The sequence below is a fragment of the Lutjanus erythropterus genome, chromosome 9, assembly GCF_056507025.1.
Source record: "Lutjanus erythropterus isolate fLutEry1 chromosome 9, fLutEry1.hap2, whole genome shotgun sequence".
Taxonomy (NCBI): Eukaryota; Metazoa; Chordata; class Actinopteri; order Lutjaniformes; family Lutjanidae; genus Lutjanus; species Lutjanus erythropterus.
The window spans coordinates 33,166,051-33,193,953 of NC_139325.1; the positions used below are offsets into that span (position 1 = coordinate 33,166,051).

General features: G+C 41.4%; 1 protein-coding gene across 3 annotated transcripts; it reads right to left on the reverse strand.

Moving 5' to 3' along the window:
* Window positions 1-103: 103 nt before the first annotated feature.
* On the reverse strand, window positions 104-27,559 carry atp1a3b (ATPase Na+/K+ transporting subunit alpha 3b). Of its 3 annotated transcripts, none has more exons than XM_084727198.1 (23): window positions 27,337-27,559; window positions 27,107-27,203; window positions 13,669-13,746; window positions 13,007-13,066; window positions 11,700-11,903; window positions 11,373-11,486; window positions 10,133-10,267; window positions 9,859-9,976; window positions 9,421-9,689; window positions 8,560-8,758; window positions 8,205-8,449; window positions 7,919-8,111; window positions 6,707-6,882; window positions 6,465-6,601; window positions 6,212-6,362; window positions 5,134-5,302; window positions 3,464-3,618; window positions 3,209-3,332; window positions 2,816-2,961; window positions 2,582-2,712; window positions 2,336-2,437; window positions 2,129-2,220; window positions 104-1,644 (listed from the first exon to the last, which is right to left on the reverse strand). In XM_084727198.1, exons 2-23 carry the CDS (start codon window positions 27,110-27,112, stop codon window positions 1,616-1,618), a joined length of 3,033 nt encoding a protein of 1,010 aa, XP_084583324.1. In that variant the 5' UTR covers window positions 27,113-27,203; window positions 27,337-27,559; the 3' UTR covers window positions 104-1,615. The 3 variants fall into 3 exon arrangements, with proteins under 3 accessions (XP_084583324.1, XP_084583322.1, XP_084583323.1); XM_084727196.1 differs by having other exon boundaries at window positions 13,669-13,785; XM_084727197.1 differs by having other exon boundaries at window positions 27,107-27,559.
* Window positions 27,560-27,903: the final 344 nt, after the last annotated feature.

Consider the following 27,903-nt stretch of genomic DNA (forward strand, 5'->3'; position numbering starts at 1 on the left):
GATAAAATAGGAGAGAAAATATTCTGTTCTCTAATAAATTAGTGTGAGGGATAGTTTTGAATGAGTAAAAACAGAGACAGAAAGACACACAGACAGGTCTAGGTTGTATTAAATGTTCTAGATGTTTTATTGGTGTTGGTTTCATTTATTTGACACACATGTTCTACTAGTTGTGTTTTTTTTTTTTCTTGAATTTCAACTCTTGCAGCCATCTGAGATAGACCCAGCCTGAGACCGCTGGCCCTTCACAGGTCTCCAACACATACATGCACACAGACCCGGGTCGGACCAGGCTGCGCACCCGGTCCGGTAACAGACCCCCCGAGCACCGTGGACTCATCGTCACCACTCACCACATCACAGCACACTGCACCACATCATACCGGCACACCTGCAGTAACAGGAACCTGAAAGCCTTGGTTGGTATCTTGTGTCTTTTGGTAAAAACACAACCAAAACCCTGCTCTGCTGTTACAGTTTTAGAGTAGCCTCCTGAAAAACCAGCAAAAAATAACTGAAACCAAACAAAAAACAAAAAGAGAGACACGTATCTCTTGCTTTTTCCTATCTTCACCAATATTGTTGATGTTCTTCTTCATGAATGTCTCTCATGAGCTGTTTTTCAACATGTGTTTTTTTATTGTTTCATTTAAATTCAGTATAGAATTATATAGATTTCCTAGAGCACACAGAAAGATTGAGTTGTATTTACCAACTTGGGGGAGGGGGGGTGTACTGTAATAGTTATTAACAAGGACAATGGTTCACACAGTGCACACAAACAGAGACAAACGGGGCAGGAGGGAGGGGAGGGGAGGAGTGTGAGAGACAGAGGGGGAGAGAGGGGGGACAGGACGCCATGGGGTGTGCTTTGTTAGGCCTAAATGAAGGAAAAGCAGCTCTCACATACCCCCCCTCTCGTCTTAGAAATAAAAAAGACAAGTAAAATCATTGAAACCCCCCCGTACCCCACATATTAAAAAACAACAACACTGTGGCCGTCGAGAACGGAAGAGAAGGAAAAATGGACGCAGCGATAACGACGGGGGAATGACCACTCCGCTGGTCCTCCACAGACAGGAGACGGAGGCGAGAGGTGGCAGTCGAAGTGGTGTCGGCGGTGGGATCTCACTGTGTGATCTTTATATCTGTGTGTGCGATTGGAGGACAAGCAAAGGGTTGGCGAGGAAGGAAGAGAGAGGAACGAAGGGATAGAGAAAGACGAAGGGTAAAGAGCAGGGGAAGGGAAGGAGCTGGATGGCCCTTTTTTGCAGAGCATAGACACTCCCTTTGTATCCTTAGCTCATTCAAATCTACATACACAATATGCAGCTGCCGTTTGGTAGATATATTGGTTTATGTACACAGCAGTGAGAGAACACATGCAAAGAGTATCATAGGAGATGGGGGGACAGGGGGGCGGGTCGATGTAGAAAGTTGTAAAGGTGCTTTTGCTGTTTTTAATCTTTGGGGCAGTTGTGATGAAAATTGCTTCAAAGCGGTTTTTGTCTTTAAGGGGGCGGGGCATCTGGAGGTGTGTCTTGCCAGGAATGGAGTGACGGGGGGGAGAAATAAGTGGAAGATGTAGGGGGTTTGAGCAAAGATGCTCCGTCGATCAATAGTATGTCTCCTTCTCCACCCAACCTACAGAGCAAATGAGAGAAAGAAACACAGAGGAGAGGTTCACAGTTAATTTAACAGTATTTTCAAGTCATGTTTTACGAGGACTTTCTTTTCAATTAGAATTTTGTGAAAGGACTAGTTCAACATTTTGGTAAAGACGCTCGTTTGCTTTTTTTGCAGAGAGTTAGATCAGAGCACTGAAACCACTCTCATGTCTGTAAAGTAAATATGAGACTACAGTTTAACTTAGGACCTGGACCTGCACCTATAAATCTCACTAATTAACACCTTGTCTCTAAGTTTTTGATTGGTACAAAAGCTTAAGTGAAAAAAATCTAAATGTTGTCATTTAAAGTGATAGTTCAGCCCCTGCTTCAAACAATTCAAATTATCCCATTATCACATTTCCCCCCCTAAAACCACAATGTGTTTTTGTTGCACTGTTCCTTTAGAGAGATTTTGGTTTACAGGGTGACACACTTTTTGAGAGAAAAAAAATACTAACCTCCAGGGTTCCGGCGGAGGAGAAGTTTTCGGATCTCATCATAAACAAAGATGAGAAAACTATAGGGGAACGCACAAAACCACCAGGTAGGTCTGTGGGCAAGACAAGAGAACCACAAAGGTTAAAAATAATCGAGTAAACACATAACACGACAGGTCTTGACATCAACATGTGTATCCCTGTGACACGTGCGGTAATGGCACTCACTTTAGAGGATACATCCTGAGTGCCACGTCCATGCCTGGGCAGTAGGACAGGAAGGCAGCCAGGGCTGTCTCTTCAAACAGGCCAAAGATCAAGATCTTGTTCCTGGGTGGAGAGACACAACAAATATTGAAGAGTAGAAACGATGATGCAGAAAATGAAATACATGCCATCCTTATTTAGATCTCATTATGCTAATGACCGTTAGCAAAAAGGCAAATAAAGTGCTAAGACAGTGGTTGGACTCACTTCATGCCCTGCTGGAATACAGAATTACGTCTGGTCTTGCAGATGATGACATCAGCCCACTGCACTACTACAATACTGACGAAGAAGGCTGTGTGGCATGTGAACTCAACAATCTTCCTCTGCTCGTATGTCTGAGGGCAGGAGAGGACAGGCAGACAATCAGATAAAGTAACAAAACCCGAAAAAAAACAAGCCTACAAGTTCACTTAAACTCACAAAAAACTACACACTTACCCACTGCTGCCCATAGCTGTCTTCCAGGTCGTTGACGGAGCGGTCGTCCCATTTGAGCCTGATGCCGACTAGTTTGCTGGGCAGGAAACCATTTTCAGCCAAGATGACAAAGTAGGAGAAGAAACCTCCCAGAGCCTGGATCATACCTGAGGAAAAACAAACAGATGCAGAGATTAGGTCACGGATTTGTACCTTTTCTCACTTTCATTGTCTTGTTTTCTTCAAAACATTGCAGCCAAAGATAATCCCGCTGTTGTTTTTTGGGGAGCAACAAAAGGGGATGAAGTTGATTTCAACGCAAAATTGCTTTAAGGCAAACAAAATCCAACTTCTCTCAAAGATCAAAGGCAATTCACAGCCTGGATCAGCAGTAGCAGTCTTTATTTCACCTACCAATTTGTCCATAGGCAATGCTGATAAGCCTCTCGTTCACCAGCTTGTCCCTGAATGGGTTCCTGGGCTGACGCTTCATGATGTCGCTCTCAGCTGCTTCATAAGCCAGTGAAATAGCTGGCACCTGAGGGAGGAGGAGGAAGAAGAAGAAATGTGAACGTTTAGTACAGTATGATGTGCCACACTAACAGGAGATGTGTTCAGTGATGCCGGTTTGTGCAAGTGAGTAAGTCTGCAAGTTAGATCAGCTCTCACCATGTCAGTTCCCAGGTCGATACAGAGGATGGTGATGGTTCCCAGTGGCAGGGGGATGTTGACGATGATGAACAGCAGGAAGGGGGTGATCTCTGGGATGTTGCTGGTCAGGGTGTAGGCAATGGACTTCTTCAGATTATCAAAGATCAAACGACCTGAAGAGAGAAGAAGAAGAAGACCTCTGAAACCTCATGTACATCCACTGATCAACGATCACTATCTCTAGAACCAGAGCCCAACCTATATTGGATTTTTGAGTCTGAGACGATACCAGTCTCACTGATTGTGAATATGGTGGCTGACATAGTGAGTTTTAAAGCTGGAATGAAAATGGACCGTTTCTCTGTGTATTGTGCAACGATTTTGCACTAATATGACTATTAGGTACTCAGAAGGTTAAAGTTAAATAATTTAACATATACATTGTCAACCAGTTCTAGAAATGAACATGGGAAAATAAAGACTGAATAAAAACTAAATTAAATAGCTAAACAAACAGCACTGTGTGTTCAGTGGAAAAAAGAGAGACGACTGGTTGCTCTGTATCTCAATTGTAGATGAAGAATATGTCTGATGTTCTTGGAAAACAAGGAAAAATCATTCTGAGCAGGCAGGTAATCAAAATACAAGGAGGAAGAAAAAGGTCTGATGTAAAAAAAAATATATATATATATATATATTATTTTGTCCATACTGTATGTTAATTAGTCAACTGCTGACCATTTAAATAAAGAATAATTAAAAAAAAAAAGCTAAATAAATACCTGTACTATTTGAGTATCAGTTAATTGCCGACTATTTTGATGCTGCAAGTCAATTAGGGGGCAGGTTGCAATAGAGGAGGTGCAGCTTCTCTGCAGTTACATCTGGGGGAGCTCCTCCACTCCCACAAATGTTCCCCATTGTGCTAAAGCTAAATCAACGTTTTCTGCAATATATGTTTGGTAAAAAGGTTTGTATATCAGTGTATATCAGAACATATAGGCTGATACCCATATATCTATGATGAATGAACTTGTGATGAACTTTTTTTGTCCCGAGCTCAGATTTTGTATCAGAATATTTCTCTTGGTAAATTTTATCGAAACAGTCCTAAGTGTGGGATTTAGTGGCATCTAGAGGTGACAAAACGCTGTCCCAAATTTTGGGATAAATTTTGGGTCATAATGAAATAACTGCAGTCATCTTCAGGGGTGGAAGCAACAAATTACTACCATTCACATAACTATTAAATCATCTTTTTCTGATTATTTTTTCAAGCCTGTAATTGTTTGGTTAATTATTTAAGTACACATTACACTATGCAATCTACTTTGCTGCTTTTAACATCATAATTCACTAAAGAGTAGACCTACAATTTGAATTAATATCCAAACTTTTCATCTGCATTTTTGTAGCCAATAAGGCTATCCGATTGCAAATGAGCCAATGAAAACCATGACGTAAAGATGAAAAAAACAACTACAACAAAGAAAACGCTGCAGCAGACACACGTTTGGAGAGGTGACAGACGTTTGGAGAGGTGGCCATTATCACTGAGCAGACCAGCCCAGGAGCTGGAGGTTTATATCACATTTCTGCCACATTCTTCCAATAAAATCCTTGTAAATCTCACACACTGGACCTTTAAATGTTCCTTGTTTTCCAGTACAGTCGTGGGTCTTTCTCACCTTCTTCCACTCCTGTGACAATAGAGGCGAAGTTGTCATCCAACAAGATCATGTCAGCAGCCTGTTTGGACACATCTGAGCCTGAGATCCCCATGGCAACGCCAATGTCGGCCTTCTTCAGGGCAGGAGAGTCGTTCACACCATCACCTGTCACAGCTACAATGGCACCCTGGGGAAAGAAGAAGGAGAGATGAGGTTATATCGTGTAAACACACAGCAGAAGCTCTATTTGTTTAATTAATTTATCCATAACTTTGATAGATGCTGTTTATTCATGAGGACTAATGTACTTATGGCATATGGGATGTATTTTCTTCCATTTACTAAAATGTATGACACCATATGGTGCTGCTATTAGTTCATTTGTACATAGTGCTTTGTGCTTGAGCCTGAAACTGAGATGACAGAATACATCTTGTTTGGACTTGTGAGTATTTGCTGTATAAACTTCCACCATATTTTAATTGTAAATAATAATAATAAACAATAATATTATTTATTATTATCAATTTTTTAACCTTTTTGTATTGGCATCGGGAGGGACAAGCCTTTCCATTTGCATTGTATTTGTATATTTCTGTACACCAAATGTTCTCTCCAATAAAATATTATTGAAAAAGTATTTATCCTTTATCCACCCAGGTATCTTTATTTCAAATGAGACCTACTTATTGCAACGATACATGCCAAAGCCAGAGATAAATACTCTATATTAATCAATACTTCACAAAATAACTGTATTGATGTCTTTTTAAAATGTACTTAAATTATGAAAATAATGAATGAATGTATTTTTTAATCAATAAAATTAAAACATTTGATATTTCAAATGCAATTCAGCCATCTCCCAGTGAAAAAAAAATGCTTTATGTGTCAGTCTGGAAATCCTCAGTCAATAGATAACTAGCGCCATCTGCTGTTGTCGAGGTATATTGATACTGAGAGGTCCCTGGACGTACCCAGTGTTATTTCCAGTGTCTTCTGTTCAAGCCAACAACACTGCTTGGATTAGATATTTGACTCCTGACATTAATTGTCCGGAACACATTTTATTAAAACAATCTCATACTGCACCCACCAGTCTCTGGCAGCCCTCTACAATGATGAGCTTCTGCTGTGGGGAGGTCCTGGCAAACACGATCTCTGTGTGATTCCTCAGGATGTCGTCCATCTGCTCCTGAGACAGATCTTTCAGGTCTGTACCGTGGATCACACAGGCCTTGGCGTCCCTGAACAAAGACATTAAAAACATTGATGCGGGTTTCATATTTTACCGTATGACTATGGGCTTGGTTTTGTGTGCGTGTTTTTTTTCTGTGAACACTCTTTACCTGGGGTTCACCTGGCTGACTGGAATGTTGAGACGAGCTGCAATGTCCTCCACTGTCTCGTTGCCCTCTGAGATGATGCCCACTCCCTTGGCAATGGCCTTGGCTGTGATTGGGTGATCTCCAGTGACCATGATGACCTAACAACAAAAGAAGATCAACAGAAAACACATTTTATCATGTGATCTCGCTTTGAAAAGTAAGGACTAAAGAGATTATCTATCAGGCGTGTTGAGAAAACTCACCTTGATACCAGCAGATCGGCATTTGCCAACAGCGTCAGGCACAGCAGCACGGGGAGGATCAATCATGGACATAAGGCCAACAAAGCAAAGGTTGTCTGTCTGGAAGTTGACATCATCTGTGTCAAAGGCAAAGCCCTTGGGGTACTGGTCCTCTGGCAGCAGCAGGTGGCAGAAACCTGCAGGAAAAAGAGATGTATGAGTTGGTGTTTGACTTGTGATGTCTCAGGATGTCTCAGAATCAGCACAGATCTTCTATCCCTACTCCCTACATCCTCTTCTGTCTTCAGAAATTTACACTGTGACACTGCCTCATTTTAATAATTTTACAGGCTTAAGTTAGAAAAAAAAATGCACATTAGAGAAGTTAGCATTCGGGCCTTTCTGCCAGAAAGCCTTTCTAACAAGTGCTTAACCCAAACCCAAATCTTAATGTTTTTCTAAAACTAAAGTAGTTTTGGTGCCTAAACCAAATCTAACTGCAAAAGAAAACTGGAAGAAAGAAAAAAGGTCAGTTACGTTTTTAAAAAAAAAAAGTATCAAGATGACAGGGTAATGATAAATTTAACACAGAACTCAAACTCAAGTCTCCTGGATGAAAGTCTGGGTCTTGAGCTTGACCTACTACTGATTTTGTTGCTCTTTAAACCTCATCACCTGACTCAAAGAAAGACTCCTGCCAGAAAGCCCTAAAGAATAACTTCCCCCATTTCCAAAAAAATAGACGCTGTCCTGTCCTGTCGCTGTCCAATGAAAATATGAAAATCCTGTGTTTCCAAATTTGATATGAGTGACAAGTGAGCTAACATTTCAGTGCAGGAAAAACATGGTTTTCACAGTACAGTAGTGCAAATCACAGCAGGCAGTTTATTTCACTGGGAAAATGTTTCCAAATAGTGTAACTCAAGCATATTGTAATTCATGTGATCTGACAAAACAAATAGACTTGTTTGAAGAGGATGGGGTCTACTTGCATATTCATGATCCTTTAATACTATGTGAAAACAAGGTATTTGAACTTATTTTGCAAGAAAAAACATACTACACATACAATACAATTTATTTATTCTTGCAGAGCACTTTATATTGTTTAAAACATGACTGGATGTGTGAATTTTCTTCCATCTAAATAAAATCCCTATTTTCTCTTTCTGAAGCTGTCATCCTCTCTCTCTGCAACCTTGACTATTCATCTTCACCTGTATCTATTCTTACCCAGCACTCTCTCTCCCAGTCCTCCCAGCTCCATGTAGGCGTTCTGGAAAGCTTCCTTCATCTCCTCATCCATAGGCTGCTCCTTGCCCTGCAGCAGGATGGTGGAGCAACGGTCCAGGATCCTCTCTGGAGCTCCCTTCATCACCAGCAGGTAACGGTTGTCGTTGGGATCCTCTGTCTCGTGCACTGAGAGCTGGAGGAAGAGATGAGAATAAAAATTACTTTGATGTAGTGAATATGTGTGCATATGTGGGTGGATGCAGCTATAATCCAACCTGTTACTTACCTGGTATTTGTTGGTGGAGTTAAAGGGGATCTCAGCCACTTTCTTGTTCTTGTCCCTCATGAGCCTGACTGAGCCACAGGACAGCTCGATACACTTCAGCAGGGCTGATTCTGAGGCATCACCGGCCACATCACGCTTCAGGATTGGCAACGAGTCCTGTCCGGCTTTGAACTGGGCACGGTTACACAGACCAGCGACACGAGCCAGAGACAGCCAGGTCACTGAGCTCTTGTCAAAAGAGGCACCTGCAGAAAGAACATAAGAGTGTTTTTTATTAACCTTCATTATTCCTAGTGATCATTTATTCTTATTAAAGTGGTAACATGTTTATTAAGTGTGTCCTCTTTTCACTAACCAGACTGGTCCTCAGTGGTGTCAGCCTCGTGGATCTGGTTATCGAACCACATGTGGGCCACAGTCATCCTGTTCTGGGTCAGGGTTCCTGTCTTGTCGGAGCAGATGGTGGAGGTGGAGCCAAGGGTTTCCACAGCCTCCAAGTTCTTCACCAGGCAGTTCTTCTTAGCCATACGTTTGGCAGTCAGGGTCAGACACACCTGCACACAAATACATTTATGAAATTAAAAACAATATAAATTATCTTTCTCTTTCTCTTGGTGCTAAATAAAGTGAGTGCAATCAAATAATAAGCAACCAAGTACATATTTATCTAGTACAGCACCAAAGCTATGCAATACTTAAAGGGATAGTTCAGATTATTTGATGTAGGGTTGTATAAGGTACAACAAAAGGTATGTTAGCCACTTAAAAAAAGCCCCACTGAAAAAAATCAACATCAGTTTAAGTGCACAATATATTTAGAAGATTTTAACCTATTTATTTTGCCAACAGACAGCCTTTTCTGATGGGCAACTGCCAAGCCAAGCATCGCACCCTCCTCACCCACCGAACTCCATAGGTGAAATCTGTAATTTTACGTCACAGAGCACAGGAGTTGTTTGTCTACAGATGACTCAATCTGTTTGTTTGTGTTATTGTGTGACTTTGGTGTTTTAAAGGATGGCTTGGATTCACCAACAAATAATTGGAACTATCTCTTTAAAACACTTAACTAAATTTAAAGAAATGGAACAACAAAAAATAATAGAAGTGAGCAAACAAACATAAAGAAAGAAAATTAGGTGTCCAAAAGAAACTAATGAGCAACAACAACATTACTAAGATACAACAAGAAGTATCTGATTATTTTTCCACTTACAGTGACAGTGGCCAGCAGCCCTTCAGGCACGTTAGCCACAATGATACCGATGAGGAAGATGACAGCCTCCAGCCAGGAGTAACCCAGGATGATGGCCAGGATGAAAAACGTGACGCCCAGGAAGACGGCCACACCTGTGATGATATGGATGAAGTGCTCGATCTCTTTGGCGATGGGGGTCTTGCCGGTCTCCAATCCAGAGGTCAGAGTAGCAATGCGACCCATGACTGTGCGGTCTCCGGTGCAGATGACGATGCCACGTGCTGTGCCTGGTTTGGAAAAAGAACAGACACATAACATTGTAAAATATCATGTGCAACATCAATAACGGTCCTGATTTAAAGTTAAAATCAGAGTTACAGAGTTAGTCTGAGACCAGCCACAGGCACACAAGTTAATAATAGCATGTAATACTATTGCCATGGTGACCGACAGTACCTTCCACGCAGTTGGTGGAGAAGAAAGCGATGTTTCGGGTCTCCAGGGGGTTGTCATGGGTACAGTCAGGTGACCTGCTCTGGGGTTCTGACTCGCCTGTTAGTGAGGAGTTATCAACCTGACGGGAAAGAGAAAAAGAAAAACATGTAGTTGCGCACAGCAAGAGGCAAGACTTTGGATGTGTGTGTGTGTGTGTGCGTGTGTGTGTGTGTGTGTGTGTGTGTGTGTGTGTGTGTGTGTGTGTGTGTGTGTGTGTGTGTGTGTGTGTGTGTACCTTGCAGCCATGAGCAGAAACCACCCTGATGTCAGCAGGGATCCTGTCTCCTCCCTTCACTTCAATCAGATCTCCGGCCACCACTTCCTCAGCGTTGATCTGTACCTTCTCACCCTCACGGATCACCAACGCTTGCTGCAGGGAAACATCAGCGAGGGTTAGAAAATACACACAGACACACACCAGACACTACTTATAGAACCACACTCTCAGAATATGGGGAGTTACAGCAGAAAACACCTGCAAAGACCTTTTTCTATACTTTAATGTGAAAAGAACTGTTTGTCTAAGCATACTGTTCAAATCCAGTGCTTTTCTAGGGAAGCCCATTTCTGCCAACTCACAAAATATTGAGTTAGTATCCTAAAATAATGAAAAACTTCATCAAAATACTTGGTTAGGTTCTCAAAATCATAAGTTGCTAAAATAATACAAACCTTTGTCAAATAATGACTTATTACCTCAAAATATTGACTTAGTGTCCCATAAATACAAGAAATGTTCTCCAAATAACAAAAACGTATCTCAAAATAATGAGTTAGTTTCTCAAAATAATGAGTTAATATATCAAAATACTAAATTAGTCACCCTAAATAATGAGAAACTTTTCAAAAAAATGGATTTGAATCTCAAAATATTGATTTAATATCCTAAAGAAATATGAAAAAATAAAAAATACTGAGTTAGTATCTCAAAATACTGAATGAGTAACCCCAAACAATGAGAAACTTTGTCAGAATATTGACTTGTGTCTCAAAATATTGAGTTAGTTTCCCAAAATAGTAAGAAAATTTCTCAAAATAATTTGCTACTAACACAAAATAATAAGAAACCTTCTAAAATTATTATCTCAAAATAATGACTTTGCATATTTATGTAATTATTTTGACAATGTTTCTCATTATTTGTAGATACTAACTCGATATTATGAGAAAGTTTCTCATTCTAATGACATACAGGATCTTTTTTTGTCACAGTAGTGGAGATGGGCTTCCATACATTTGAAATCAATACACACAGTATTCATAACTATTTGCAGGCCATGAGTGGCAACCACCAGCTATGATACCTCCTTTTGTATACTGCAAAGCACATTCGCTATAATTCCCGCTGTCTGTCAATTGTTTCCAAAAATATTCCCTTTCAAGGCTAAAACACATGGTCAGCGTCCCCTTTCCAGAGCGACTCAAAATAAGCTTTCACACACGAGTTGGTTTCTTTTGAGCAAACACATATTTACCTGAGGCACCATGTTCTTGAAAGACTCCATGATTTTGGAGCTCTTGGCCTCTTGAAAGTATGAGAAGCAACCAGTGATGATGACGACAGCTGTAAGCACAATACCTAGGTACAACTGGAGAGGGAGACAGAGAGACAAAGTCGAACATATGTGAGTGTGGGCTGCAGGGAGGCACTGGGTTCAGCGTGTGTGATACTAAAACTGCTTTGCCGAGGTGTTATTTATGTCTGTGCTTCAGAGTCAGAAGTGTGACGGATGTGTTAATGAGGTGTAGATGGGCCAGATGTAATGTGCGTGTGTGTGTTTATATGTGTGTATATTGCTCACATTGTCTCCTGCAGGGTCGTCCTCAGTGGCTGCCTGGATGGCGTAGGCCAGGAAGCAGAGGATGGCGCCGATCCACAGCAGGATGGAGAATCCACCAAAGAGCTGGCGACAGAACTTGACCCACTCCGGGGTGGTGGGAGGAGGGGTGAGGGCATTGGGACCATCCCTGATCAGAAACTCTGCTGCCTTGGCATTGGTCAGACCCTGGAGGGAACACAGAGGAAGAGGGATGTGAAGTTAGCAGAGAGGCAAATCCGCTCTGATGCAAAGCCAACACACACACACACACTGGTTTTAGTTTATCATTCTCATCGTTCAGCAGTGTAATGTTGTTGGGTTTTTTTTATACTATTTTTAGATGCTTCACATATTATTTTTAGATATTTTATTTCCTATCAAAGTGGGCTACATTTTATTTTATTAATTTTTTGCACAAACACAGGTAGGACTCTTTTTAGCCACTCTGTTTCAATGTAGACCTACAAATACCGGTGGATCTGTTCTCCACTACAGTTCAGTTTTGTGTTTTGTTGGTAATAGCATACTCCAATCAAACAACAAAAATAGTTTTCTTTATTGTAGTTCTATTTATAATTTCATAAATGCAACAAAACATGGCCTTGCTGTGATAGAGATGCAAAGTTAAAGTACAAATTAATCATAACTAACACACTGCAGAGTAGACGTGTGGATATGAAATGAATGCTCATTTAGACCTGTTAGTTGTGTTAATATGTTAATTTAGATTTGCTGCTTAGATAAGCTGCTAATGTTCTGTATTTTGGGGTATTTACATGGTTTTCAGAAGATCATCATTTTATTAGCAGGCTAATTAGCTAATTTATTGGTTATGTCTGTCGTTAAACACAGAGACTCAGGCTGTTAAAGCAGAGGGAATTTAGGAGAGTTGTTAAATGCAACATAGTGTTTATTAAAGTAACAAGCTACTTCTAATCTGGAACTATAAATGTACATTGTTTTTTCCCTGTACATTTGTGCATAATACTTCTTTTCCAACTGTGAAAACTAATTAAGTGGATAAAAATTAAAACTGTACATTATCTGACATTTTTAAATTCTTAATTTCACTGGTCAGCTACAGGAAATGTAAATATCCGTCGCCTTGGCACTTTACTTTTGTCAAATCTGGTCCTTCTAAAAAGCAATTGAATAGGCCTGATCTGAAGGACTGCTGGATTGTCAAAATGGTAATAAACCAATACAAGTACTCTTGTGCCATCTAGTGTCCAACTGGAAGAGCAGTCTAAAATCAGAGCAGTTCACAATATGTGAAATGAAAATCTCACCTGGACGATGTCAGTCTGGTATTTCCTGCATACTTCCTCTACGGACATCTTATGTTCCGTCTGAAAAAAAGAAAAAGATGTGGAGATAATCAGCACTCTCTCTGTAGTTCAGTTTGTTTAGTAGTTTCAATTTTTTGCATGCAAGGAAAATGTGGAAGGTAGTCCAAATCAAAGTTAAATTTACTCCATGCATGCAGTTCACCTGAGGGATAAAGGAATCGGGGCAGCCAGATATGGCGACCCAGGTGTCTGTTTCTTGCGTTGGGATGTGGGATCAAAGTGACGACCTCCTGATAACAAGTCACCCCTCTTACCAGCAAAAATGCATGAGAAAGATTTCCCTTCTCTTCAACAGAGCTCAAAGTGCTTTAATTCACCGTAAGATCGAAGAGGATGCTCTTCAAAAAGTGAAAATAATTTACTCAGACCCTTATGTGCACGGATGGAATAAAAATCTTTTTTTTAGATTACGACGTTTCAGTCCATCTCACCTTCATCAGGCATGTCAGACATACCTGATGAAGGTGAGATGAACCGAAAACAATGTGATGAATCGCATCAAATTGATTAGCTTTCGCGTGACAGGGTCAAAATTGTCCTCAAACATACTTTATATCAACATTTAACTCCACAAGTAATCAGAAATAAGAGACTTTACTCACAATGGGCACTTCCTTCTTCAGGTCATCCATGTCCTTGGTCGCCCCCTTCTTCTTCTTGGGGGATCGGTCATCTTTGTCCTGTGTGGTGGCAACGCGGTAACTGTCTGACCGCCCATACTACAGACACACACACATGTTTTATACATGCCTTCGGACTAGATTAAGGAAATAGTAGTAGCTTGGGGGCCTTTGCTGCAATCTTAACTATTCTCTGGGGTTGTAAATGGACATTACATTAACTATAAACTATACTTAATTCTCTGAAAATGCATTAAATGCTTTCATTTATCAGTGAACTATCTTGCCTGGCAGCCTTCTAACAGTATTTACCAATCACTGACTGCAACGGAAATAAAGCCAGTGGGCTTTATTGACTCGCCCTTGAGGTTTCTCTCTTTCACTATGCAGTAAATAACGCTGTACCCTTGTGAAGTGGCCTTGGGAAGCAGCCTGTATTCCTCAGAAAGAAATAACATCAATTATTATCAGTTTATGAGGAAGACATCAGATGAATAGAATTAATATAAAAAAAATGATCATTATAAGAATTAATGAAAGGTTAATGCATTACCCTGGTAGCTCTTTTTTTCAGAACAAAAACATCTACATAAACCATGAGCCTGCTCTCTCCTCTAACGTATCCATTTGATCTCTGGCGATCAAATAATTCTCACTCAGATGTCCACAACAGCCCGATGGACACGTCACAGCAAAGTGCAAATGGTTTAACCTGGAGGTTTTAACTAATCACTTCCTGGTCTTTCTCTCATTTATCCAGCAACAGCAAGCATTAAGGACATGAGAGAGCGCAGACAACTTCTCATCAAAGGCTCTCAGATTAGATTCTAGTTTGTTCTACACTAATAGACCAAATACATCAAAGACACTTTGATGTCAAGATTACTAAGAAAATTAAGACACAAGAACATGCATGCACGCACACACAAGCACATCAAATGTCCTCGTCCTCACTGTTGTTCCAGGCACCCTGCTTACTATAATTGTCCCCCCTTGAAAATTGGCTTATGTTGTTAAACCAGGCGTGAGTGGACTATTAATAACCCAGATTTGCTCCAGCGCTGCACATTCTAGCCCTTCTAGGTCTATGGTTGTAACTCTAGCTCGTTGTCCGGACAGCGAGCGGGGCCACGTCAATACAAATGTCCCCCATCAAAGGTCAGAGGTGACATGGAGATGCAAGAATCCCTTCCAGGAGCTGTGAGTGGGTCCCAGTGGACGGGGCCTTCACTGACACAACAGGGAACTGTCCTTGGTGGCAGATCAATACAGTCAGATACACACTGGTGGCTCAAAGCAGGGAGTTTGCAAGCACGATGACAGAGTAGCAGAGTCCAGCTGATATAGAGGCCACATCATTTACCCCGAGTCAGACAGAAACATCAATACTAATCAACTGATAATCAATAGCAACAATCCGCTTAATTCCAGATTAAGGCATGTGTGTCAAAAGATCAGGAGATGAGGCTAAAGGTTGGAATTTTATTTATGGCTGTGAGTTTCTCACAGGAAATTAAAATAACACAACTGTGTAGTGAAATTCACTGGTATAAAGTAAGCACCCTCTAGTGGCACAGCCGGGTAGTAACATTTTCAGGAGGACAAAATGTGCAGGTGAGTGCTGCTTAACGTCTTTGTCTTCATCCGGTATTATAATAAAGATAAGTACTACAGAGAAGCAAATGGATGTGTCCTTTGACATGATGTTTAAATGAATGTTTACTTTAAAATAAATCAGCCTCTTCCATCCAAATATTATCAAATCCAATTCAGCTGTAACATAAAACCCATCTAAGCTATTATCACGTCTCAGCACTGTTTTCCACTGTTTAAACTTTTGTGCAATATATTTTTATACTGCACTGTTTGTACTTTAATTATTTACTTGCCTCATCCATGTGCCTATATATAGATTATACTTGTTTTTATCTTTTTATTCTTGTTTTTTATTCTTTCATTCTTGTTTCTATCCTTGTATTTGCCTTTTTAACATTTTATTCTTGTTTTTTAATCCCTTTATTGTTGTTTTTATCCTATTATTAATGACTTTATCCATTAACTCATTTTCTATTTCACTAGTCTCTGAGACCTAGCAAGCATAATTTCATTGTATGCCTGCTCTGACAAATTAAGTGTCTCATGAACCAGTTAAAATCCAGCGGCCAAACCTACATATTTACAAAAGCATTGGTGAGTATGAATGGAGATCTCAGGTCCTCCACACACCCAGACCACACCAAAACACACACACCTGCAGTGCGACAAAATGTGACTACCAAAGATCAGCTTGCCCCTGCGTTTTCCACTTGAGCTGTAATTGCGCTGCTGTTGTTGTGTGAAACTCTTGTGAAATCATGCCTCCCCGTATTAAATATGTATGTGGTTACAAAAACCCGTGCTTCTGGTTTCTTTCTCATCGTAAAAAAAAACATGTCTTCGTGAAACAACATGTGGATGACAACTCTCACTGACTTCATTAATTGCGGAGCGCGGGCTGCTCAACGACCGCTTCTGAATTCAAAGCAAACAATGAAACCAATCGCTCAAGCATGTCAGGCAAAGAGGGGCATGTCAGTGGGAGGGAGCTATTACACACTCTCTCTCTCTCACACACACACACACACACACGCAAGCACACACATATACACACATCGAGTTCTGCTACAAAAGGGCAGGTGAGCAAATTTCTTGCCGCAGCAAGACCAGGCAGGCCTGGTGAGGCAGAGGCTGCATGAAGCAGCAGAGACTGATGCAGTGGAAAAGTACTGCCGCTCATCCCCTCTGAGACAGAACCAGGATGTGTGTTTGTGTGTGTGTGTGTGTGTGTGTGTGTGTGTGATTGAGAAACAGGGTGTGTTAGCATATACATGTATGCATTTTACGTCATTATGCTCATCTGAGATTAGTTGAATGAATGATTGCGCCATATCTCTACTGAGACGTTACAGGTGTTGAATAAGATGGAAAGTCACAGACTGTCCTGATCTGGCAGGGCTGAGCAATATATTGAAATTATATCGATATGATGACATATCGTCTTTGATTTGGATATGCATCATGGTACAGCGTGTCTTCTCCTGGCAAAGTGATTTAATTTTCTGAATTTCCCAGATTTGCCTTCACCTCGACACTGAAGTATCATTACATTTAATTTTTTTTCCACATCACCCAGCCTTGATACCAACCTCATACCAGAAATGTATCTTCCTGACCAGAATAATTGTTTTTGTTTGTCTGTTTCATATTTAAATTATCACCAAATGTTATAAGAAATCATTAATAATCTTTTAGAAGGAGTAAATGTTTATAACTGTTAAATTCAGCAATATGTTAATGCAGTCTTGTAGTTAGTAAGGCAGTGAACTCAAACTCCAGAGTGTGTATTTTCAGAGCAGTGGCCTTTTGTTTTCAGGATAACAGGCATAATTTTACATTGACAGACAACTAACAGTTATAAACAGCTGATCAACTACAGAGTGTTGAACTCGTCGTCACTCGTTATTGTCCAGTTTTAGCGGTGCACTCCTGTTCAGTGTAACTGCAACCTGCCTGAGCTTCGGGGAGGAGGCAACTGGGGGAAAACACTTCGCTTAATATATAATGTACAGCCACAACTCACTTTTTGGACTGCAGTACTCATTATTGAACACTAGGGACTTAGACATTTCTCCTTTAATGCATCATATTCTAAAAGATCATCATAAATTTGCACTATTTGAGACTTTATATTGTATATCATGGTATACTCTAAAAACATCTTGATGTTATTTAAAATCCATATCACCCAGCCCTGTAATCAGGTGTCAAATAAGCGCCGTAATCTCAACGATGACAGACTTGCAGGTGTGTAAAGTATACATGTGTAGGTCTAATGTTGTTGTTGTGGCTAGTTTCTCCACAAACAAAGAGGAACGCTGCCCTGCTGAGCATATGAAACTGATAAGAACACACACAGGTCCTTCCCTCCCTGTCACAAACACACACACACACACACACACACACATATGCCCAGACAATGGAAGCGGTTGGCAGGGAGGTGGAGAGCAGTGCCAAACAAAGCGATACGTGGTGAAAAGTAGAGACACGGAGAGACGGATGTTAAGGGGGTGGATGACAGACAGGATTGGGCACATGGAAAGCGAGACATCAGTGGGAGGTGAGAAGCAGGGACAGATAAAGAGTGAGAAAGAGAGGCAGGTGGAGAAAGCAACAGACTGAGAGTGAGTGAGTGAGTGAGTGAGCGAGAGAGAGACGAGCTGTTGTCACCCTTCTCTCATGCTTCTAATTAGATATTGACCAGCAGTCTTTGTCTGCTGGCTCTGTGTCAGTGTTTGACCTGCAGTGACCCCACTCTAATAGATTGCACAACCTCACTTATGGTGTGTGTGCATAGCACTTTTGAGTGTGTGTTCTCATATGCTAATAGATTATATTCTCACTCTGGTCGTCTATGTGTGTCATTAAGTGTTTGCGGATATGAATGAATGAGTAGTTATCAGCAGGACTCAAAGAGAAAGGAGAGGTTGGTGGTTTATCTTTGCTCTACGTTTACAGTTTGTTAAGGGTATGTATGTGAATGCATACCTCCTTAGGGCTTGTTTCCCGCCTTACACACACCCTGCTACCTGATAAAAATGTGTCTTAATTGCACCTACAGTGCGTTGCAAACATTTCTGCAAAAACATGAACCAAGTACACTGTAAAGGTCCATTTGGTTTGCTTTTATTAGTTCCATTTATTCAAGTTAATTCAACTTAAAAAGTCTAATATTTAGTTTCTGAACATTTCAGAACTTATAAACAAGTCTTTTGACTTGAAATGATGAGTTGAATGAATCAGCTCATTTAATTAAGTTTTGAAAGAAACATGAGCAGCATATAAACAGACTTACCAACATGCATTGTTTGACAGTAAAAACTCTCCTGAGAGCCTTCTTTTTTATATAGTTTGAAGAAAACATATGTGATTAAAACTTGCTGTGTGTCTCTAATAGACTTTAATGAAAATAATGCAAACCATGATGAAGGAAATCAAATTTGTTAGTAATGTTTATCAGTGTGAATGAACAGTATATTTCTCAAGTACACCTGGATTAACTTATTTGACTATAAAAAAAATGTAGTAACTTTTTTTAAAGTTAAAACAGTTTATTTTTACAGCGTAAAAGCCTTTTAAACTACACCTTTACGTATGTTAATATTATGGATGTAACCGAAAACTAAAGGTATGATAACAGCACAACAAAAAGTCCATGATATTATATTTATCACAATATTTAAAAAAAAAACAATGAAAAGAAAAATGAGGACTTGAAAAAATGTTCATCAAATATTAAATCTGATGTGTTTTGTTCATATAAAATTTGTTTTTCCTTTTAACTTAAAGTACTTCTGCTGCCTTTATTTCATGAAATACAATAAAAGTAGCCAATCACAATCTAAGCATGTGCAAAAAATTTTTGTTTTAGAATTGAATTATACTTAAAGCTGCAACAATTAGTCAATCAATCAATGAGTTTTCGACTATCAAATTAATGGCTGATTATTTTGATAATTGTTTCTTTGGTCCTCCATGACAGTAAACTGAATATCTTTGGGTTGTGGACAAAATGAGACATTTGAGGACGTCACCCTGGGCTTTGGGAAACAGCAATTTTACCATTTTCTGAAAAAAAACAAAAAAAAAACAACTAATGGATTAATCTAGAATCATCAGTTGCAGCCCTAATTATTCATGTACAACTGCAAAACAAAAACACCGGCGCTGTCAGTAGATGCCTTTTTATAAAATAAAATAAAAATCATAAAAAATAATTAACCATGTAGTATCATTATAGATATTGTGAAAGTCAGTTTTCTATTGCAGTAACGTAGTGTTTGATATTTTGTTACATCCATAGTTACGTTTGTAGTTAGTTGTTGTCTTCTGGTCTGTCTTTATATCTGTCTCCAATTTGATTGTGAAATTATTCAACAGAGAAAAAATAGAGGTCTATACTATATTACATATAGAATCTGGGTATCTTATCTTTACTTGCAGAAAACGTGCGTGCCTGTATGCGCATGTTTTCTGTGTGGGTGTCCAGCTGTCTCGCAGAGCTCTGGGTAATGTAATGAGCCCCCTCTGTCCTGAGGAAGGAAACAGAGACTCGTGGCTGGAATTACAGACGGGCGCTCTCCCACAGGCGCACAGACGAACTGACTGATGGACAGATGGACACATCTCTGACATCATCAGGAAATGGAAACATTGGATGCTCCTCTATGGATTACATAGTTCAATCCCTCACTTCCAGTTACATATTGGCTTATGAAATTCTACTTAAAAGGATCAATAATTCAGTGAAGCTGATGTTTCACTTGATTATGTTCTTGATTTGAGCATAAATTATTCTGCAGGCCTGCTCTGGATAACCAAACTAAACCTTGCATTTTGTCCTCGTGCGTATGTGTGTGTGTTTGGAGGGCAAGAAGTAACCATGGTGACCGGCATGGCCATTGGCATGGTCACGAAGCTCAGCAGTGGCCCAGTGCTCCTAGGATCCCCTGATGTGATCCGGGACGAGTAATAATTGATGCATCTGTAACCGGACACTGTATTCACTGCTGTATAACACAGACAAGCAATTGATTCAAGGAATTAGTGTGTGTTTGTGTGCGTGCGTGTGCGCTTCGGTGTCTGTCTGAGCAGAGGTGAGTCATTGTGTTGGCTATAGTCCGTATGAGCAGCGTGTACACGCATTGCGGCAGAGAGAGCAGTGAGGCAGTGAATGAGACAGAGAGACCTGGTGATTGTGAAATAATAACATGAGACACAAAGATAAGACACAACTTAACCAGTGCAGTCAGAGAGGCCTGACAAAGACAGACATGCCACACTGCATTCTTAATTCATACTTCCTAAAATGCAGAGCGGCAGTTAACAGTGTTTTTTTAGAACTTGAACGTACACTGGGACTGGGTACAAGACAAATTTGGACTTCTTTCATAGCATAAAACTACAAAGATGTAATTTATTTTGGCAGACAGACATTTGGCAGAGTGAAATCAAGTGATACTACTCTGTTATACTGTGCACACCATGTACCCACTGAGTAAAAACAACTTAGGAGTGGCACCTGAAAGAACCATCATGTCGAGCCGTTGTCGAGTTAAGGACGACCGGTCGAGGCATGCCCACTCATATGTGCGTTCACTCATCGAATGGGACTGTGATGTGGTATTTTCTTCTTCCCCTTTAATCGCACGCATAAGGACAAATCATCTGCGTCTATACACAACTGCAGAAAGCAACAATGCTGTTGCTGGGGGATTTCTGTTTCTCTTAAAATGGAACTCACATGAGGAAGTGGTTTGTGGGTCGAAATACTAACACTGGGATCCATATTTTGTGCGTATTTTACCATTCAGAAACCACCACAGTATTTGTCATATCTGCATATGAATCTGCACTTCCTCTTTGTCCAGAGCAGAGAATCACATCAGCTCCTCTGCACAGACCACGTGAGAGCGACATCATGGACTTACAGCTGAACAACAAAAGATACATGTTTTCTGTGGCTTGCAGACGCTTATTTCACTTGTGCTCTGACCTCAATTTATTATAACTAAGAACAGAGATGGGCACAAATATATCAGAAAATATCTTATTACAAAATTACAAATTCTTGCTCATAAAATGTATCAAAATAAAAATACAAAATACAGGTATGGTACCTGTATGATTAAAACTAGGATCCATACGATCTATTTGCAGTTAGCCAAAGATTTAGATTATTATAACTGTTGTTCTTTCTACTGTTTCAACCTGCAGATAAAAATGTGTTTTATCTGAGAATAAAATGACACATCAAATTATGTATTTTAAGTATTTCAAATAGACAAATACAAGTTTTAAAGTATTTGGTTACAAATTCCATATTTCTTTTCTGACCAGCAAAATACAGATTATCAAATACGCAAAAGTATTTAAATCTGTATTTCAGATACATTTAATTGAAATACTGTCCATTTCTGTCTATGAATTCATAAAGGTTAACAATAACCTCCAAAAACAAAAGTTAAGTCACTGTTATGAAAATCAGGGCTGCAACTAATGATTTTGTTTTTATTATACGTTGATTTGTAGATCATTTTCTCAATTAATCAATTTGTTGTTTGGTCCATAAGATGTCAGAAAATGGTAAAAACCTGTTAATCACTGTTTCCTTAAGGCAAACATGACGTCCTCAGATGTCTTAACAGTTGCTAACTACCCGTGATGATTAGTCGATAATCATCACAGGTCTAATAATAATGTGAAAAGGCGTTGAAAGGTATGAACACACAATTTTAATAAATATATTTGAGTAGTGCATGTCAAAACATGCGCTTGTTTGTTATTAATTTCTGTGTCTGTAGACATGCTACAATGTGTGTTCTGTGTATCGCTGCCTGCATGTGTGTGTGTGACCTTGCAAGGTCATTGGACCATCTGCTGTTTCTTGCAGCAGGATGGCAGGGCCCTGGGCCTCAGTGGGGGGGCTCAGGCCGGGGACCAAGGGGACATAGCTGTTGGGATTAGCCAGTCTGATTACTACACTGGATTAGCCCACTGTGCTTCCTCCTCTCTTTGTCTCGTCTCTTCCTCCTCAACAGTTCCCTCTCAGCAAAAAACAAAACCCATACATGCAATCTCCACATTTATCATCAGGTCCTGCTGCTAAATAATTCAGTGAGCAGCCTCTAACAATATTGAGTAAGTGAATTGTTCAGATGTTTACTTTTAACAGATGATTAGGATTTGAGTGCCTTGTAAAAGAGACTGTCAAGATATTAGCTTCACTTATCTGTATCAGGCTGGAGAGTGATATGAAGGCTTCTTATCTTTCTATTTAACAAAGTGTATAGACATCAAAAGCAGGAGACTCCAGATGTAAGGCATGAAGAAGAAAGAGGAAAAGATGGCAGAAAACTTTTCTGAAAGAAACAGGCAGTGACTATAGCATTCACTTCCTACTGTGCGGTAGTTTAAATTAAACGTACAAGTACATGTCTTGGATTATCCAGTGGAATAGTATACCTAAATAGATCAATGTACAATAAAAAGATTGTGGGAGCTTAAACTCTTAATCCCTAAACCACATGAACACAGAGACAGAGAGAGATTAACTCTCTTTAGCTCTCAAATAATCTGTGTTGTGCTATGTCCAAAAACTAAAAATAAACAAAAGCAAGAAACGCAACCCAGGCTGAAAATCCCAATTTAAATTGTAACCCCTCCTGCGTCCTGCCTCTTCCATCCTGTCCATCTGTCTGTCACGACATCGTCATCATCTGTTCATCCCACGGAGACAATGGTATAGTTTTAGTCCTATGCAATGAACTCTCCCACCCCTGTGAGATCTGAGGGACAAACTGTACTCGCACTGCAGCCTGTGTGTCTCGGTGTGAGTGTGTGCAAATGTGGTCTGGTCTAGATTAGCATTGTAAATCTCAGTTCGTTGGCACTTGTAGGGAACATGGCATCTCGCCATGGTGTGGGAGAGGGCACCTTAGGACTCTTTGGAAAACAGCTGGTCACACAGATGTGCAGATGCGCATGCACGCACATCCATACACACAGCTGCTGACTGCACGACTAAACCAACTAAACCCTAACTAATACCCATTTACATATCAGATTTTTTAAGCACGTGTGCTGCTTTGTGACTCCAACCAGGATCTGTTATGCTGAGCCTGAATGAATGAATGCAAAGTCATTCACTATTAAGGCTGCATGATATGCTAAAAAAATCATATTGAGATTATTCTGACTGATACTGCAATTGCGATATGATTTACAATGAGTGGGGATAATCTATTGGGCCGACTGATTTTGATAATATTTCAGTTAATTGTGCAGCCCAATTCGCCGTTTAGGAATATAATATCTGTTCATCTTAAGGCTATTAAATTGATGGTGCAACTGTGGTACAAATCAGATGCAGCACAGTGATGTAAAATGATCTGTTTTTGACTTCAACAAGCCTTTGTCCATTGTGGCTGCCCAGTGTTACACTTTGTGCTTTGGTCATCTCCAGGACAACACCCTGAATTAGTCATGTCGTTGTAGTCAGGCAACCTAACCCCTCTGCTCTCACTGTGGGACACCATCACCATAATGTTGGAAAACTGTTCAATCAATGTGTCTACTGTAGTTGTGTCTTACAGTATGAAGGAGAAAGCAGTGACCTTTACATTTTATTAGCATTACACAATCTGCTGCTGAGCACACTGCTCAGGCTTTGTCCTGTTAGTACCCTGAGGGATTTTTGCTGAAGCACTAGAGAAATCTGGACTCTGTCCTTCTGCAGCACTCTCACTGAGAACGTTGTCCTCGTCATTACAGTGGTTATCTATTGATCAGAGACCCTCAAGAGTCTTGAAGGGGACAATGGAGGAGAGCTTCCAAGGGTCGCCATATTGACCTTAATTGACCCCTAGGCCACAGGGCCCAAAGATCACAGCTGCCTGTGTGGTTAGAGAGAACACACAATTACTCACATCCTGTATGGACGTACTTTTCTATTGGTTCCTGCTACGCGTGGGACAGACCAGTGGTGGTACAGTGCAGCCTATCAGCATCAGGCAGCAGGTGCAGTGGGGAGGGATGTGCAGCACTCTGCACCAAACTGAGGGCTGGGCCTCTGCAGAGGCCACACACAACCAACTCCTGAACTCCCTTTCATTAACTTCTTCTCTATCCCTGCACTAGAGCCGATATAAAGGTACACGCTGTTCTAGGAAGCTTCAAAACATGACATAGGTCTTTATAAGGCAGATAAGAGTCACTTCTTATAGCTTCTCCTCAACCACACTGCATTCAAAGAAGCTCAACCACACCCTCGTCACCAGCCACCAGCCTGTGTGACCTTCTAATAAAGCCTCAGTGTTACTATTACACCTTCATCTCTCTTCAGTCTTTCCTGGGACACCTGCCCACCTACACCACCCTTCATTCAATGTCCTATGAAGATCATTCTCCCAACCACATCCCTCCTCTCCCTATCCCATCTGTCTCCTGCCTCCCTGATAACCAATCCCACAAGGCACAGTGATAGGAAACAGGAGCCATGGTAATGTGAGCCTTGGGTCATTATCCTGTAACAGGATATACAGGCAGCCAGGCAGGCAGGCAGGCAGCCCTCCCCCTCCTTCTCCTCCATACGCCTCATCCGTCACTTTAAATCCCTCTCTCTTTCTCTCTCTACACCTGCAGACCAGTCACTACTTATATGCCCTTCCTTTCTCTCTTTGTCGCTCTTGTTCTCTCAGCCTTCCCCCATCAGTGTCACGTGTCTGAAGGTGAAAACCAGCAGTCGATGCATGTGTGCAGCCCTTCATTTACATCTCGCTTTACGTTCCACCTACAGACACAGTAACGTGCTGCTGCACTGATGCAGAGAGCAGCACAGTGAGGAAGATGAGACAGTGTGTGAGTGAAAAAAAGACATTTTTTTTAGAGATGCTCTGCCACATTTAGAGCATCTGTCTCAAATGTGCCGGCTGTCTCTCTAGTATTCCTGACACATGCCCAAGCTTTGCTCTACAGCATCTCTGCTATCTCTTAACCCAGTCCTTTCTGCGTAGCTCCTCGTGCCAGCCTATCACAGCTCTTTACAGGGAATTTCCACACCGGAGGCCCCGCCCCCGGTTTGACGCAGGAGGCACGTCGCAAGCGATGCCCCCTGCGGCCTTGGGAAAGGACAGCTGGCAGTGCCATCAATGCACAGTGCGCCAGTGCGAAAATTCTCAGAAGAGAGGCAGAAAGAGGGAGAAAAAGAGATGGAAATACAGTTGAGTGTTATGAGTGATCCATAAATCACATCATGTATCCATCCATCCCTGTTCTCTTTCAGGGTGACCTCAGCGCGCACCGGATGAAACGCAAGGAAACACCCTTCACAGATCGACATTCTCTTTTATAATAATCTCTGCAGAGCTGAAATGACACATCACTTCAGCTCTCCCAAACTTCCACACAGCAGCAGCAGCAGCAGCAGTACATGCGTAAGCACTTTCTGCGCTCCCATCCCTTTTGACGCAGTGCCCACTAAAGCTGCCGGCTCGGCTTAAATGAACACGGACCAGAGAGGCTCAAACGTCTCTCATCGCCACCGCATGCTCTCCCTGTCTGCAGCGTCACGCCACCACCGCATAATTCAGCAGACAGGCCGCAGTCGGAGATTAAAAATTACAACTCCGTCCGCAGGATGGTGATGGAGCAGAATTGCGCAATAGCTCACACCAGCATCTGCACCGTGGCATTTTCCCGGTGTTTTTCCACCACCAGCCTCTCTGGTTAATTTGCATGACTAATGAGTTTATCTAGAAACAAACCTAGAAACAAATTTAACTGTTTCTTTAATCTGTAGTAGTGTGTCTGTGCGCAAATTTGTTCACTGTTGGCGATTATCGAGCCCCTGTTATGTCACAAATTAAAGGGGAAATAAGCTGGTGAGGCGCTTATTCCCGGTAACCGCATTATGACGCATGGGTCATCGAGGGTGCCGAGTGAGGATGAGACTCCTCCGCTGCTGAGGACGCAGCACAGCAGCAGCGGCATCTCCTCCGGCCGGTTCACCGCCAGATGTTTCTCCTCCTGTGTGTGTGTGTGTGTGTGTGTGTGTGTGTGTGTGTGTGTGTGTGTGTGCAGCGCAGGGCAGTGCCAGCGGGGTTTAAAGCAGGAGAGGACATGATGGAGGGGAGGGGGGCAATGAGGGCATGTAGGAGGTCACAGAACATGGTGTTCACTCATCACTGAGAAAGTCATGGAGCTGAATTAAGGACTTCAAATGTGACTTTTTAATTTTTTTTAAAGCCCAAGTTAATGGCAGAATAGGTGTCTAACTCATGCACCCCCCTCTTCACCCATCCCCCCGCCTCCCTCTCTCCCCCAGCAGAGCTCTCAGTAAGAATAAACCGATTAGGCCTACCACAGCCGGCAAGGTTATAGTCAAAGTAAGGCCTGAAACACATTAAACCACACTCCACTGATGAGACTTAAGCATCAGTTTCATTCATATGCAACCTCTGGATCTATTTAACTCTAATTAGAGCAAACGGCACAAGCCAATAAGGTTCTATTCAAGTCCAAAACGAGGCTAAAGTCACATCAAAGTGAGACGTCCAATGCCGCTGCTGCATGAAGCTGCACTAGACAGGAGCTACTGGCTACATCAATTTGTCGCAGTCTATGAGAGCAGGCTAAAACACGGTTCCGCATTACAGTCAATGTCACTCAGACAAGCGGGATTTACATTAAGGACAGGGGAAAAACAACAACATGGCTTAATTTGAAGCACTCGTCAGCAGGTATAAGATGTCAGACTCACTTCTCAGGCCACTTCAGGTGGGCTACAACGCAGTTTTAAAAAGTTGGAATCGTCTGTCAGTCTTACCCCCATGTTGGCGCAGTCACTCTTCTTCTCCTCTCAGGTGATGCACGGCTTGAGAGGTGTCAGCCCCTCACGGTGAATTATATCAAAATGTCTTTGCCTTGAAAAATAAAAGAGGATATGCTCAGTTTTTCTTTTCTTTTTTTTGCTTGAGCAGAAAAAAAGACGTCAGGGGTGTTATCAACTGGCGTTTTTTTTCTTTGGGCTTTTTTTCTAAACAAATTCTCTCAAACCTTCAAAAAGATTAGGCTACAATCTTTCTGTCCCCCCCCGTGAGACGTCTTTCAAATGAAATGTTGCGGTCTCAAGCGGAGCATCACGCTGGGATGCGCTTCCTTCCGTTGCTCTCTGATACTTGCGGTGAAAGACCGGCGATACTAACGAGCCGCACAGCTACCCTTTTTCACCACTTGGTCTCCCTCCGCGCCTCTGCCTGCCGGGCTGCCGCAGTACTCATACTCCTGTAGCCGCACCACTCCGCCAGTGGAAGAAGCGCCGCCTCAAGCGAATGAGTGAACCGAAGAGGCGTGTAAGACCCGCCCACCGTTCACTCGTCTGACCAATCACAATCCTGAGCGTCTCATCGCTGATGGAATCGCTGACCAATCGGTGTCATCTCAGTCCTGGAGCGGGCCAATAGAAGGCCATTTCTGCCCCTCCTGCTTTACTGCAGAATTCCGAGGCTTGCAGCCAGCAGCATCGCGAGTCTCTAGGCTGAAATTTTTGTATAAATGGACGCACAAGGTTAGATTCTAGTTGTCGTGGTTGTGTTTGTTCATCATGTAATGTATCTATGTAAC